Source organism: Rhamphochromis longiceps, linkage group LG3 (assembly GCF_057381845.1).
Source record: "Rhamphochromis longiceps isolate RC_006_pf linkage group LG3, R_longiceps_female_GT1.1, whole genome shotgun sequence".
NCBI classification, from domain to species: domain Eukaryota; kingdom Metazoa; phylum Chordata; class Actinopteri; order Cichliformes; family Cichlidae; genus Rhamphochromis; species Rhamphochromis longiceps.
This window is the reverse complement of record NC_140559.1, coordinates 39905960-39921394: the sequence shown is the minus strand read 5'-3', so window position 1 is coordinate 39921394 and position 15435 is coordinate 39905960. Positions and strand designations below refer to the sequence as shown.

Genomic DNA, 15435 nt, shown 5'->3' with positions numbered 1-15435 from the left:
ATCTGTGTTCGACTACTCCGCCTAGGCTGCACTGTCCAGCGCAGATCCACTGAGCGCTCAACACAGACAGCATAGTCAGAAGGAAGAGCGCAGGGCAAGCTAGCGAGACAGAAGTTAAGCTCTACTTGCAACAGGCAAATTGAACCTCATTCAGATCTGGCGTTTGGAATTATTTTGGTTTTCATGTGACGTATGACCCTGAAGGTAAGCGAGTCATGGACTAAAGTAAAACAGTATGTTGGATGTGCCATGCAATGCTCAATTACATTGGTGTGAACTAGTGTGTTAGCGCAGTTAGCTCGTTAACGTGTTGGCCGTCTAGCCCCATGCACGGAGCGATCGGCGGTAGCTCGTTAACGGAGATTTGCCGTGTTGTGGCGTTAAGGTCATTTCAACGAGATTAACCTGAAAGCACTAGTGGGAACACAACGAATATGACTGCACATTTACGCCGACATCATCCTAGTGCAAAGACAAGTGGAAGCAGACAAAAAAAAGCAAGCATGCTACTAACTTTAGCCGAGTCATTTAGACAGCTGTTAGCACATGATTCTCCTTATGCTGCTGAGAATATAGCCCAGAAGAAGCGGATAGTATAGCTTTTATTTTGGAAAGAGCCATTTCTCTGTAATAAACTCTCTTTTCCAAAGATGAGTGATTCCTCAATCAGATACAGGGCTTGCAATATCGCTAGCCCGACGTCCTGGAGCTAGCGATTTTTTCAGTCGGGCTACCAAAATCTTTCTCTTCCCTGCCCGTCGGGCTATTGTAGGAAAAATATATGTCAATGCTTTTGCATTCTTTCAGAAATGTAGCTGGGTAATTATGTCATTGGCATCGGTGAGCCACTGTCAATATGTGACATATTGAAGTCGCGTTTGAATTTGCGCTTGTTTTTTTGCTTTCACTTTGCAATCGTGCGAACTGTGTATAGAGAGCGACAGCACTGATCTGTGAGTGATGATAATTTGTGCACCAATTCCTCTGACATCGTCTTGTTAATTGTTAGCTTACTATGCAAACATGACAAGTGAAATCTCCCGCAGCAAGCTTAAACATGTGAGAGGTTGATCGCGCAGAGAATCGCTGAGCTTATGTGAGTGAGCGTGTAAAAGCATTTCAGTTCTGCTGAGCCAAATAAGACAGGTCAGGGTGAAGAAGTGACAGCCAAAGAAAAGCTTACCACAAAACGGAGAAGTTATGACAAATCAGACTATAAGGCAAAAAGAAAGTGCAGCTTTATGGTTTCATGGACAAAAGAATTTCTGTGGCTGCGATATGATGAGCTAAATAACCAGGGCTGCACATAAGTGGTCCGCAGGTGCGCATTCGCTGTCAAAATAAAAAACACGCACAAGGGTTAGGGTTAAATTTAAAAACTGTACTTTTGAGTTAAAATATATATTTATAATTTTAATAAATGACAAATTAAAAATGCATGAACATTTTTTGTATCGAAAAAATATCGAACCGTGACACCAAAGTATCGAACCGAACCGAACCGTGAATTTTGTGTATCGTTGCACCCCTAATAAATATATATATATATATATATATATATATATATATATATATATATATATATATATATATATACACACAGCAGCAGTGATCAGTGGCATGCTTGGCTACAAGTTGAACAGCCACAAGGGGCAGGACCCTCCATGGAGAAGGAGGCTAGAGGGCAAGATCAAAGTAGCACGGAGGGAGGTTAGCCAACTAACGGAGTTGCAGAAAGGTGCGGCAAAGAAGGTGCATAAGAAATACAGCAAACTGTCCATACCTGAGGCCTTGGAAACTGCCAAGCAAAGACTCACAGCCTTGGCCAGCCGCTTGAGGAGGTACACCAGAGAGATAGAAGGCAGGAGAATAAACCAGCTGTTCTCTACAGAACCAGCAAAGGTGTACTCTCAGTGGCAAGGGAACAATAAGAGAACAGCACCCCCAAGGCTGGAGACGGAGCAATACTGGAAGAGCATATGGGAGAAGGACGCAACCCATAACGGCAATGCTCAGTGGCTAGTGGATCTGAGGGCAGACCATAGCGACCTCCCTGAACAGGGTCCAGTAACCATCACAGTGGCAGATATCCAAGAAAGGGTCTCCAGTATGAAGAGTTGGACAGCACCAGGGCCCGACATGGTTCACGCCTACTGGCTGAAGAAGCTGACTGCACTCCACGAGCGTCTGGCAGCACAAATGAACCAGCTGCTAGTTAACGAGAGACACCAGGAATGGCTAACCGAAGGTCGAACGGTCCTGATCCCCAAGGACCCCAAGAAGGGACCGGTCCCATCCAACTACCGACCAATAACCTGCCTCAGTACTACATGGAAGCTCCTGTCAGGCATCATATCGGCTAAGATGAACAGGCACATGGGTCAATACATGAGTGGGGCACAGAAAGGGATTGGCAAGAATACCAGAGGCGCAAAACACCAGCTACTGGTAGACAGAACAGTCAGCCGAGACTGCAAGACCAGACTGACCAACCTGTGCACTGCCTGGATTGATTACAAGAAGGCCTATGACTCAATGTCCCACAGCTGGATACTGGAATGCTTAGACTTGTACAAGATCAACAGGACCCCAAGAGCCTTCATCAGGAACTCAATGGGGATGTGGCGTACAACACTAGAGGCCAACTCCAAGCCCATAGCACAAGTCACCATCAAGTGCGGGATCTACCAAGGAGATGCTCTGTCCCCACTGCTGTTCTGCATAGGCCTGAACCCCCTCAGTGAGATCATTAACAAGACTGGCTACGGATACCGACTACGGAACGGAGCAGTTGTCTTTTTTTTTTTTTCTTTTTTTTTGGCCTGTCCCGTTTGGCTCTTTTGCCATCAGAATTGTTGTCTAAAGGCAAAGAAAGATGCCCAACGGATTTACTTTACCAAACTGACCATCCCAGCCTTGCCGTAATGGTCCATTTGATTCACCTTTTATTGTTTATTTTATTTTCACTTACTGAATACGGGACAGACTTGACTGGGGGAAAGAAGGGGAGAAAGAAAGAGGGAAAGAGAAACAGCTGAGAAGAGGGACGGGGGAGAAGGGCAAAAGACAAAAACCAACAGAACGGGCAGAGAAAAAAAAAATGCATATATCAATCACCTGGATCACCTGCTGAGAAAGAAAAAAGAAAGCAAGCAGAAGAGAACAAGAGTAATAGAATAAACAACATCACAATGATATATGGGAATATGACAGTAAATACTAAATGTTAAACATTATTGTGCAGCACATAAGATCAACAGAACACAGTGTGCTTTGAGGTAGGAGCCAAAAAGGGTGTAGTTTGTGGGTGTGATCACCCGTGTGTACACCTGTGAGCATGGACGCGCTTGTTTTTTGTTTTTTTAAAAGGTTCCTTCATGTAATAATCTGCTAGAGGGTGTGTGGGGGGGGGGGCACAGCCCCGTCCTCCAGGGCGTGAAGCAGGTGTGGAGGAGATCAAAACTCCAGACATCCAGAGGCCCCCAGAACACAAGAGACCAAGGAAGACCAACAGAGGGGCAGCTGCGCCACTGTCCCGGAAAGAGCTGAGGAGAGTCCCAGATGAGGGCTCACTCAGCAGCCGCGGAGCAGAAGCCAGGGGGAGTTGCAGTGACGCGCCCGTGAGCTCCGCCGGCAGCCAGCTGCGCCTGAGTGACCGAGCCCCAGGCCGAGAGGCCGGGGGCACCCCACCTCCGAAGTGGCCCGAGCGAGCCCCAGGCTCCAGGCCCCGATAAGCGGCCGCCAAGGAGTGAGCCGGTGTGTACCTGGACGCCCATCCCCGGACACAAAGAACCACCAACGCACCGATGTCTGAGGGGGTCCGCCACTGGCAGGGGAAGTGGTGGTAGGGGGAGATAGGCCTCCAAACCTTGGAGGGCCTGAGATGTCCCCAGAGAGGTGGCGCCTGACACCCAACCTGACATATAGACACAGACATACAGGCACACACAGATACAAACATCCATTCCCACCCTCATGCTCTCATATGCACTTACTCCACACTCAACCAACGTGGAGACAGACGTAAAGAGACGTTGTACACACGATCACACTCCCCAAGCGTACTCTACAAACCGGGTCTAGGTGCCCCCGCCCCTGGAGGGGGGAACTGCACCCAGACCCAGGTGGTGTTTCCCTTTTCCCTGCGGTGGGGGGAGGCAGACCGCCCCGACTCCGCAGCAGCAGGAAGGCTCCACACTCCAGACCGCAGTCGGACGGCCAACTCCTCCTCCTAGTCCTAGCCCCCCTGCTCCAGCAGGTCGCAGAGAACGGGGGTGAGAGAAGACTCCGAACCTCCCTCCACCCGCTCATTGTAATGTTGATGCATGTGTGTTCTAAGGTGCATTTAAAACCCAGGAGGGCTTGGAGCTACCTGCCAGAGAGCAGCAGGTAAGCGCATGGTCCCTCCTGCTAGCCCTCAATGTCTACGTGTATTTAAAATTGAGAGGTGGGCAACGATGCCAGGGGTGGGGTGTACACCCTGATGGTACTTTGGACTCCGTGTATCGTGCCCACCCCCAAGATCCTATATTTATGTGTAATGAGAGTGTGAGTAATGTGAATGTCTAAGTTGTGGGATAAAATTGAGGCAGAGGCAGCCAGAAGGGGACAGAGGGGGGCAGTTGTCAGCCACCTCCTGTACATGGATGACATCAAGCTGTATGCCAAGAGTGAACGAGACATCGATTCACTGATCCACACTACCAGGCTGGAGAAGTGTAGTCGAATGGTAACAAAGAGAGGGAAGGTAGTCAGAACTGAGGGGATTGAACTACCAGAAGGCAACCTTGCAGACATAGAGGACAGTTACAAGTACCTGGGGATCCCGCAGGCAAATGGGAACCATGAAGAGACGCTAGAAAGGCTGCAACCACCAAGTACCTGCAGAGGGTCAGGCAAGTCCTGAGGAGTCAGCTGAATGGTAAGAACAAGATCCGGGCCATCAACACCTACGCCCTGCCCGTGATCAGGTACCCTGCTGGGGTAATAGGCTGGCCAGAGGAGATAGAAGCCACTGACATAAAGACAAGAAAGCTCCTTACCATGCATGGAGGGTTTCACCCCAAGTCCAGCACCCTGAGGCTGTACGCTAAGCGGAAGGAAGGGGGCCGGGGACTGGTGAGTGTCAGCACCACAGTCCAGGATGAGACAACGAACATCCAAGAATACATTGGGAAGATGGCCCCAACTGACCGAGTGCTCAGTGAATACCTCAGGCAGCAGAAACCCAAGAAAGAGGAGGGAGATGAGGAACCATCATGGAAGGACAGGCCCCTGCACGGTATGTACCACTGGCAGATAGAGGAGGTGGCTGATATCCAGAAATCCTACCAGTGGCTGGACAAAGCTGGACTGAAAGACAGCACAGAGGCACTAAGCACAAGAACAAGCTCTGAGTACAAGATCCATAGAGGCTGGGGTCTATCACACCAGGCAAGACCCCAGGTGCAGGCTGTGTAAAGATGCCCTAGAGACAATCCAGCACATAACAGCAGGGTGCAAGATGCTAGCAGGCAAGGCATACATGGAACGCCATAACCAAGTGGCCGGCATAGTGTACAGGAACATCTGTGCCGAGTATAACCTGGAAGTCCCAAGGTCAAAATGGGAGATGCCCCCAAGGGTGGTGGAGAATGACCGAGCTAAGATCCTGTGGGACTTCCAGATACAGACGGACAAAATGGTGGTGGCTAACCAACCGGACATAGTGGTGGTAGACAAACAGAAGAAGACGGCCGTAGTGATCGATGTAGCGGTTCCGAATGACAGCAATATCAGGAAGAAGGAACACGAGAAGCTGGAGAAATACCAAGGGCTCAGAGAAGAGCTCGAAAGGATGTGGAGGGTGAAGGTAACAGTGGTCCCCGTGGTAATCGGAGCACTAGGTGCGGTGACTCCCAAACTAGGCGAGTGGCTCCAGCAGATCCCGGGAACAACATCGGAGATCTCTGTCCAGAAGAGCGCAGTCCTGGGAACAGCTAAGATACTGCGCAGGACCCTCAAGCTCCCAGGCCTCTGGTAGAGGACCCGAACTTGAAGGATAAACCGCCCGTAGGGGCGTGCTGGGTGTTTTTATATATATATATATATATATATATATACACATACACATACATTCGGTGAATGTGCAGTAGTAGCAGCAAGCAGGTGAATTCTGCACATTAATATGAATAGACATCTGACTATTTTACAGAATAGACAATATAAACATATTTAAAATTAAAGGAATTTGGAATGTACATTCTGCCTGGGTTTAGAGTGTTTGGAAGAGAGTCCTGTCTCAGTCAATTATAGATGATGTGAGAGGGCGGGTGTGTGTGTGTTTAGCGCCCGGATGGCTTGGGGATAGAAGCTCCTCTTGAGTCTTTCTGTCCTTGCCCGGATGATGCGGAACCTTCTACCAGATTGCAGATGTTGGAACAGTTTGTTGCCAGGCTGGGACGGGTCCTTCAGTATCTGCACTGCTCTAGTCCGGCATCTCCTGGTGTAGGTGTCCTGAAGCAGGGGGAGAGCAATCCTGCAGCAGCGTTCTGCTGTACGGATCACTCTCTGGAGAGCTTTTTGGTCCTTCACACAGCTGTTCCCAAACCACGATGTCATGTTCTGTGTGAGGATGCTCTCCACAGCGCCTGTATAGAAAATCCTGAGGATCTTTGGAGAGACCCTGAACTTCCTCAGTTGTCGTAGGTGATACAGGCGCTGCCTAGCCTTTTTGGTCTGGACCTGAATGTGGGCAGCCCATGTCAGGTCTGAGGAGATGTGGACACCAAGATCCTTGAAGGACTGCACCCTCTCCACTGGAGCTCCATTGATGATAATGGGCTTGTAGTCTCTGTGCTGACTCCTTCTGAAGTCCACCAACAGCTCCTTGGTCTTGCTGACGTTCAGCTGGAGGTGGTTGTCCTGGCACCATGATGCCAGATTCTTCACTTCGTCCATGTAGGCCGCCTCATCGTTGTTGGAGATGGCACCCAACACCGCTGTGTCGTCAGCAAACTTCACAATGGTGTTGGAGCCATGGGTGGCCACACAGTCTGAAGTGTAGAGGGAGTAGAGCAGTGGCGAACAGAGGCGGTGGTTTACGACACCAACTGTCTGCCATCTATAATCCAGTTTTGAGATCCCTTCCCAGACGCCTTAACGCCCACTCAGATCCTGGGCCATCTGACCTCAGGAAAGCACATGATAGGGTGGGGCTAGGTTTCACAATAAGCTCACCCGTTTTCACACCTTGGCTCATGTGATTACGATCATTAGGAGGTCCATTGTCCCTCCCACAGACCTTAAATCTGGGACTCTCCTCCATTTGACCCTAGAACAGAAGAAGCTTCTCGGATGAGATGTGAACATCTTAAAGCAACTTAAAGAAGTCCAGACGCTTTACTTTCCAAGCTCCTTAGACTACATATTCAACTGTTTTTCTACATGATAAAGAAAAATCGGCTGTGACAAAGAAAGAAATCTGTCAGCACAAACAAAGAAATTTCACTAGAAATTTAAAAAACAAACTTTTCTGTAATTTACTTGTTTATTGCATAGTTACTTTGTGTAGTATGAATGGCCATAAGGGAGTTTTTTATCAGTAAAAAAAAGTTGTAAAACAGTTAAAATACAGTTAAAAGTCCAAATTTTGTGCTTGTGCTTGTTTGTGTTGAGCAGCAGATCAAATAAATTAAGATTATAAATAGCTTCAAGCGCACATTCAGGCCTGTGAGACTCATTCAGACACTCACACACCAAGTCATGGCTACTACTATTAGGGAGAACACACATGAGGTTTAAGGACTGGACACGTTTGAAACCTTTTCTGCTCCACAATGGGAAATCGCTAAAAATAAAAATGGGTTTCACTGTAGCCAGCTTCTAATTTTATAAATTCTGCACTCAGTTTTGTAGCCAGATGTTGCTCTTTTCACGTTTTACTTGTTTCTTCACTTTTTCCCGACACGCTTGCATTTAAATTGTCTCTCTGTGTACCGACCTATACCACTACACTTGCTGTCTTTGGAGCGTCTGCCCTTTTGTTGTTTCACGTAATGGTATGATCCCAGTCTGTCTTTGCATGTGATTATCAGTATAATGTGCCTGAAGATTCGGCTTCCACATACCTACAGTCCATATCTGACATATGAAATTATTGTAGACTCAATGTGGCCCGTGGGCTGTATGTTTGAAACTCTAGCTGTATGCTATATAAGATATACGTAAGATAAGACACCAAAACTTATCACAAAAATAAAAAAAATATTATTTGGTCAATAATGTCTTTGTTGTAAAAATGCAATAAATCTGTTAAATTTAATTCAGTTCAGTTTTATTTATATAGCAACAACAGTCACCTGAAGGCACTTAAATTGAACCTCTATGATCAGGCAATAATGGTAATGTAAATGAAAATCTCCATTTTAACAAAAAGAAACTTCTGGGGGAACTGAGCTCAGAGTTAGGTGGCTGTCTGCCGCAAACACTTGAGGGTAAGGGGAGGAAGACAAGAAAAAGACACCCTGTGGAAGGAGAGGCAAAAATTAAAATTAACTGCTATATAAACACTTCATGTGTGAAAAGGAGTGAGAGAAGTAGAAGTGCTCAGTGCATCATGGAAAACCCCCAGCAACCTAAGATAATGGCATGATAATTCAGAGTCGCCTGATCCAGCTCTAACTATATGCTTTATCAAAAAAGGAAAGTCTTAAGGTGAATCTTAAAAGTGGAGAGGGTGAAAGCCTGTTATTTCCCCTTAAATGGTGCCACATTTGGAAGAAAAATGCATATGATTTGAGCAGCAGAGGTAAAAGAGGCTGTACCCATGATAAACCACCCAAGGTGCCTTAGTGGTGCCTGATTAGTAGCACCTGTGAGCATAGACTACTACAGTGGTTATTTGGTGTCTGCTCTGAGTATTTTACGTTTGACTGATATGGATAGGGCGTGTGCTATAGGTCAACTTCAAGCTGGTGTTCCACCAGGGGCGGTTCTAGGTTGAGACTTTTAAGGGGTCTCAGCTCCCAATCATAATGCCATGTATACACTGCCTGTAATTAATATTAATGGTAATATGCTGTTTGCAAATGTAATCAACCCTTTTCACGTTTGCAAACCTCAATTCATTTGGATAAACATTACAATGTTACCTTCGGAAGTAACCTCATTAGTTGGATGACCTATTATAGTGTCGAAGAATAATTCAGAGTGAATAATTAGAGATTTCATTATAATCCACTGGTTTTAGGTGAAGCCTTTAGTTATCAAACCTGAGACAAAGGGTCAGTCATTAAAGAACTTAAAGAACTATCTGTGGCAAAGCAAATGAGTCAATAATGATGCATAACATTATTTCAGTCTCTTAACCACACAGAGACAGTCCACCAAATAATCCCAAGAAGATGACGCCACAAAAAGACAGTTTCCCCACCCTGTCGGAAACTAAGGAAACTCCTACAGATTTGCAGTTAGGGTTTGCAGGATTTTAAAGCGAATGGCTCTAGAAGAGATTGCGCACAGCCAATCTCAGGTCTCATAGAGATTCTAAGAAGCTTACTATGACTACCCTTCACAATCAGGCCCTTTTGTGCTGCTGTCAGGAAACATGTGCACTGGAACATGAACTTGAACATGTGGAGATGTGGAAATGTTATGTTCAGTGATGAGTCCAGATTCTGCCTACAGCAGTTCGTAAGGTCAAAGTGTGGAGAAGACGTGGAGAATGCTATACTAATTACTCCACTGATAGGGTAACAGCTTTTTGTGGAGGCAGAGTGATTGTGTAGGGTACTTTCCCTCACTGGAAACTCAAGGCTTGTCATCATTAATGGTAATCTTAATGCAGAGAGATGCTGTATCAAGATTAGAATCTGCAACCAGTGGCTATCCACTGGGACTATCCACGCAACTCAATTATGTCCTCCACACAATGAGAACACTTGCCCCCACAGAGTGGGGTTTATCAGTGGCGCCCTCTAGCATTTGTGGTGAAGAAAGGGTGGAATGACTTGCCAGCACTACTAACATCAACTTCACTAGACATTTGTGAGATCAGCTTGAGCATGCTGTCAGAGTAACAACCACAACCACACTGGCTGATTTGCAACAAATGTTGGTTAAAAAACTGGAATGCCATTCCACATTAGTGTGTGATCACAATGATGAGAAGGTTCTAGGCCAGGGGTCAGCAACCTTTAACACCAAAAGAGCCATTTGGACCCGGTTTTCACGGAAAAGAAAACACTGGGAGCCGCAAATACTTTTTGATATCTAAAATGAAGATAACACTGTATATATTCGTTTTTGTTTGTTTTTTTTACCTTTATACTTGTTTATACAAAACATAGAGTGTGTTGCTTATGAAATCCATGAAGTGCTACAGAGAAAGTTAAATTTTATTTATGTAATGAACACATTTTGAACATTTTAAACTCTTAAAAAAATTGTAACAAAAAAAGAAACACACAGAGTTGAAGGTTTCTTTTAAATGAATTAAAAAGCTGAACTTAAATTATCCATGTAGCAAACAAAAACTATTGTGAGCCGTCATTCTTATATCGCCTTTGGGCTTTTGGAGCATGTAGCGGAGCCTTGAGCTGAATTTAAAACATAATTGGAAAAAAGCACTATCTCACTAAACAATGAAAAATGAATATTTGCTAAATATCTGCATAAATATTATTTTACCCAGTTAATGTGTGTGGCGGGGCGTGGTCTGCAGTGCAGGGGAGATGAATGCACCTAAGCGGCATCCGCCTCGCCAGCTTAAACTCTGTGCTCTCTCTGCTATTGTGTTGTTGTTGGTATGTGTCGGTCTGTGAGGTGGAAAGCCGTGTGTGAAAAGTGGTCAATAAAGCGATGCTGAAAAGCATGTTTGAGAAAAAGTTGTCGGGTCTGCCGTGGTATGTTTTCAAATGGACTTATGCTCCTGAACCTCTGCGCACAGTGCCTGCAAATCAGGGCTGTGCGAAGTCACTTTCATCTTTACGCAGGACTGTAAGCTGTCATCTGTGAGGCGTGAGCGGTGTTTGTTTTTAACATAGTTCATGGTGGAGAACAGCTGCTCACATGTGTAGATCGACAATCCACAAATTAGGCATACTGGTAGGCCAAATGCAAATGCATCTGCCCAGGCATTGTCAAATGTTCAATTTTCTTCATATATTATTCTTTTCTTACATTTCTCCATACTTGGCCTACCTGGGGTTGAAAGTTTCTATAAATCCAGGGCAGGTGTACAGGCTTCTGTGAGTGTGACGCTTCTCTTGAGGAAAGACAAATAATAAAATATAATTTCATTTTTAAATTTCAAGATCACAATAATCTTCCAATTTAGAACTGCAAGTTAAAAAAAGAACTAACACAAAAAATACACTTTGGTGAAATACTTTATTTTCCCAAGCCACACGGAGCTGCAGTATAAGGATGAAAGAGCTGCATGTGGCTCCGGAGCTGCAGGTTGCCGACCCTGTTCTAGGCTGTTGTGGATGTGTATGGTTCTTCTACATGCTACCATGGTGCCTGGTCATTAAATAAATAACTTGTTAAACTGCCAACGGTTTCTTGACACTTCAATAATCCATTCCAATAAATGACACCAAACAACACTCAATAGCAGAAAAAAAGCTATTTGGCATTAGCAGAGAAGATTGGCAAGCTTTTTTCCTTTCTTGTTTTTTTTTTTTTTTAAGTAGGTGCAGCCCACATACTCAATTCTGTTGCTCAACTCACAAATGCATCATTGTTACAAATGTTACACCATTTAAGGAGAAATAAACAGGCATTCCAATGGTCCTGTATATGATATATTGCCAAGAATTACTGCGACAACAAAGAACCAAAGCTCCTTCCTTTTTATATATCTTTACTGAATAACAATAACGATTCTTGAATTCACAGGAAACTCAAATCCTGCGGCAAATACTGAAGAAGTTTACTCCGATATTGCATTGGAAAGCAGCCCCGGTAATAAATATATAAGTATTTATAAAAATATATAACTATATATACCATTATGATCAAAAGTTTACATATAGTCACTAAGGACATCAATGTCATGGTAATTTTGGGCTTTTAACAATTTCTTTGAGCTTTTCTTTTCCCAGGTTATTGTATGTATAAAGTGATTGTACAGCATGCATCTGTAATTACTTAAAAAAAAACAACAACAAGAATTGAAACAAGAATTTGGTGCACAATTTTGAATTTTACAGACACTTTTGATAACCTTCAACAGGCTTCTGGCTGTTTATACTGCTTGTCTTAGCAGAACAGAATGTCTTTGACATTTTCTTTTAAGCTTTTTTTTTTTTTTTTTTTTTTTTTTTTTGACATAGACCTAGCTTTTAAGTATAGTCCACAAATTTATAGACACCAGGGCCTGGGAAAGTTGATTCCAGAAGCTCAATGGGCCAGTTTTAAACAACTGCACTTTCCAGGATTATCAGTTTAAACAGCTAGTTATTTGAATGGCACACCAGTTCTGTTATTATGCTAAATTATGCTTTAGGCTGGAAAGAAAAAAAAAATCCCCCAAAAAACATGTATACACTATTCCTGTTTTGGTTTTTTTTATAGACAGAAAAGATGTGCACTGGAGGACAATGATTCCACCCTTGGGGAGACAAAAATAATAATAATAATAATTTCAGAGAAAATCATTAAATGCCCAAACTTTCCACTAATGATGACACCCACTGCGATGTAAACCTTTAACCACAACGGTGTTTGTGGTTTGTGTGTATATATAAGCCACTGAATATGGGATGATGTGTTTTTCTTTTATTTTAATCATTATTTAATACACTTAAATATTTATTTTAAAATGCCAAGGGGTCTGGCCATTTGTTCAGCCACCATATATTATTTCTTTGTTCCATAAATGTATCCTCATCCACAATTTCATATTTATTTTAGATGACATTCCAACATATGCTGAGATCAAGCATCACAATAAAGGAGAGGCTAAGAAAACCCAGGGTAAATAAAGCCTGCCATCTTCTTCAGGGATTTGCTTAATAATTTACTATAGTGATTATCAATGTGAATATGTTTTACTTATTTTACTTTTACTTATTTTCAACTGTATTGTTATTTTATATCATTGATTTACCATTATAATTACTTATATGATTAATGATATGATTATATGATTAATGATTAAAATATGAACCCAAATGAGCCACAGTGAGACCTACAGGGGTGTCATTGGGAAGAACAGCCTGCCTGATCTGAGCCCAAGTGTTGTGCTGTTATTGGACTGTAGAAAGCACAAATTGTCTATAATGAACACGATGAACTGATGAATGCCTTTGTAGTCATATTATTAAATCAGCAACTGTATATACTGGACATTCAGGTGAAGAGAATTGCTGAGTTATAAACTAATCATAACATGATGATGAGTTGGATCAGATGGTGGGTGATGCTGAACACGTCTGGCACACCTAAATGTATGGTGAGAATGTACTGGGAGATTACTCAGTTAGCAAGATTGTCAACTCCCACCTCTGGCAGGACTTCCATGTTCGCGATCTCCATTGTTAAGGGCACTGCATGTAGCTCTAGCTGAAAGGTTGTTATGAAGTTGGGCCACAAGATGTGCTCCAATTACAAGGGGATCAAAATCCTTAGGTCCCGAGGAAGGTCTGTGCCATGGTACTGAAAATGAGACTTTGCATTATTCTTCCTGGATCCAAGCTTTGACTAATGAGCAGTTATTTGATGCAGAATGCTGAATCAGGATGATTTTGACCATCTAGGCTATATATGTTTTGTGGACTTGAAGAAACATTCCATTGCATCCCTTCGTGTGTCATGCAGTTGGAGAGTATAAAGAGGTCGCTAGGAAAGCTGCAACCACCAAATACCTGCAGAGGGTTAGGCAAGTCCTGAGGAGTCAGCTGAATGGGAAGAACAAGATCTGAGCAATCAACTCCTACGGCCTCTCGTTTGTCAGAAAACTTGCTGGGGGAAACAGAAGCCACAGACATCAAAACAAGGAAGCTCCTTAGAATGTATGGAGGGTCTCACCCCAAAACCAGCAAACTGAGACTTTGCATTAAGTGGAAAGAAAGTGGCTGAAGACTTGTGAGTGTCACAACCATCATCCAGGATGAAATAACAAAGATTTATGAGTAAATCAGGAAGATGGCCATAACGGATTCGTGAAAACCTCAGGCACCAGAAACATGAGACAGAAGAGGATCCATCATGGAAAGACAGGCCCCTGGATGGCATATACCACCGGCAAATAGAAGAAGTGGCTGAGATCAAGAAATTCTACCAATGGCTCAACAAAGATTAATAGAGGCTACCCCACTAGGCTAGACCCTGTGTGCAGGCTATGCAGAGTTTCCCCTGAAGGTATACATGGAACGTATACAACTGGCTGGCATAGTATACAGGAACATCTGTGCCAAGAATGGGCTGGAAGTCCTGAACTTTATATGGGTTATGGCCCCGAAGGTGGATGGTATTGACCAAGATAAGATTCTGTGGGACTTCTAGGTACAGACAGACAAAGTGATGATGGCTAATCAACCAAACATAGCAGCGGTGGACAAGCAGAGAAAGAAGGCTGTAGTAATAGATGTAGCTATACCAAATGATAGCAATATCAGGAAGGAGGAACACAAGAAGTTCAAAAATACCAATGGCTGAGGGAGGAGCCTGAGAAGATGTGGAGGGTGAAAGCAACAGTAGTAATCAGAGCACTTATGGCAGTGACCCGCCAAATGGGGTGAGTGACTTCAGCAGATCCCAGGAAAGACAGTTGAGATGTCTGTCCAGAAGAGTGCAGTCCTTGAAACAGCAACGACACTGTACAAGACCCCAAACTCTCAGGATTCTCTGTGCTCTGGATTAAAATGGATGATCTACTTTTTATTTACCATCACCATGATCAGTTCTAGTATCAGGGCTCCACTGATGGCTTTTTTCTCTACTCATGCACCCGCTTAACTCCGGGTGAACATTTTCAGAGTTGATTGAACTAACTCTGATCACTTGTTCTGGATCAGGAAACATCAGTCTCATAGTTAATCAACTCATTGTTTATTTTTAAAGTCAACAGAGATGGGTTCAAAGAAACAAACAAACAAACAAACAGGCAGCTGTGTGAATTAATAATAAAAAGAACATTATGAAATGTTTAAAATTTATGTCTATATATAAGACTGTCCATTAGTCGAACATCTGTATATCATTCTATCATTCTGTGGCACAAAATCATGAGGTCTCATATCTCTTTCAGAAGACAGTCCACTGTATGCTGAGGTCAACCGTCAAAATAAAATAAAAGTTAAGAAAACCCAGGGTAAGTAAAGCCTCCCATCATCTCCAGTGGTGAGCTTTAAATGTCAGTATAATAAAATGTAAATTCGCTTATTACTAATTTTGTTTTTTACCTATTCTTGTATGCACTTTTACTTTATATCACTAATATTTCATACT

The 15435-nt window shown here is 43.6% G+C and overlaps 1 protein-coding gene across 1 annotated transcript in view; it reads left to right on the top strand.

The window, feature by feature from the left end:
• LOC146674646 (Fc receptor-like protein 5) overlaps nucleotides 1–15435 on the top strand; it is a 62932-nt gene that overhangs the window by 46548 nt on the left and 949 nt on the right. Inside the window, exons 22-24 of the mRNA XM_085401100.1 lie at nucleotides 11881–11946; nucleotides 12898–12960; nucleotides 15236–15298. Coding sequence (XP_085257226.1) covers nucleotides 11881–11946; nucleotides 12898–12960; nucleotides 15236–15298 — 192 coding nt within the window. The remainder of the gene's footprint in view (nucleotides 1–11880; nucleotides 11947–12897; nucleotides 12961–15235; nucleotides 15299–15435) is intronic.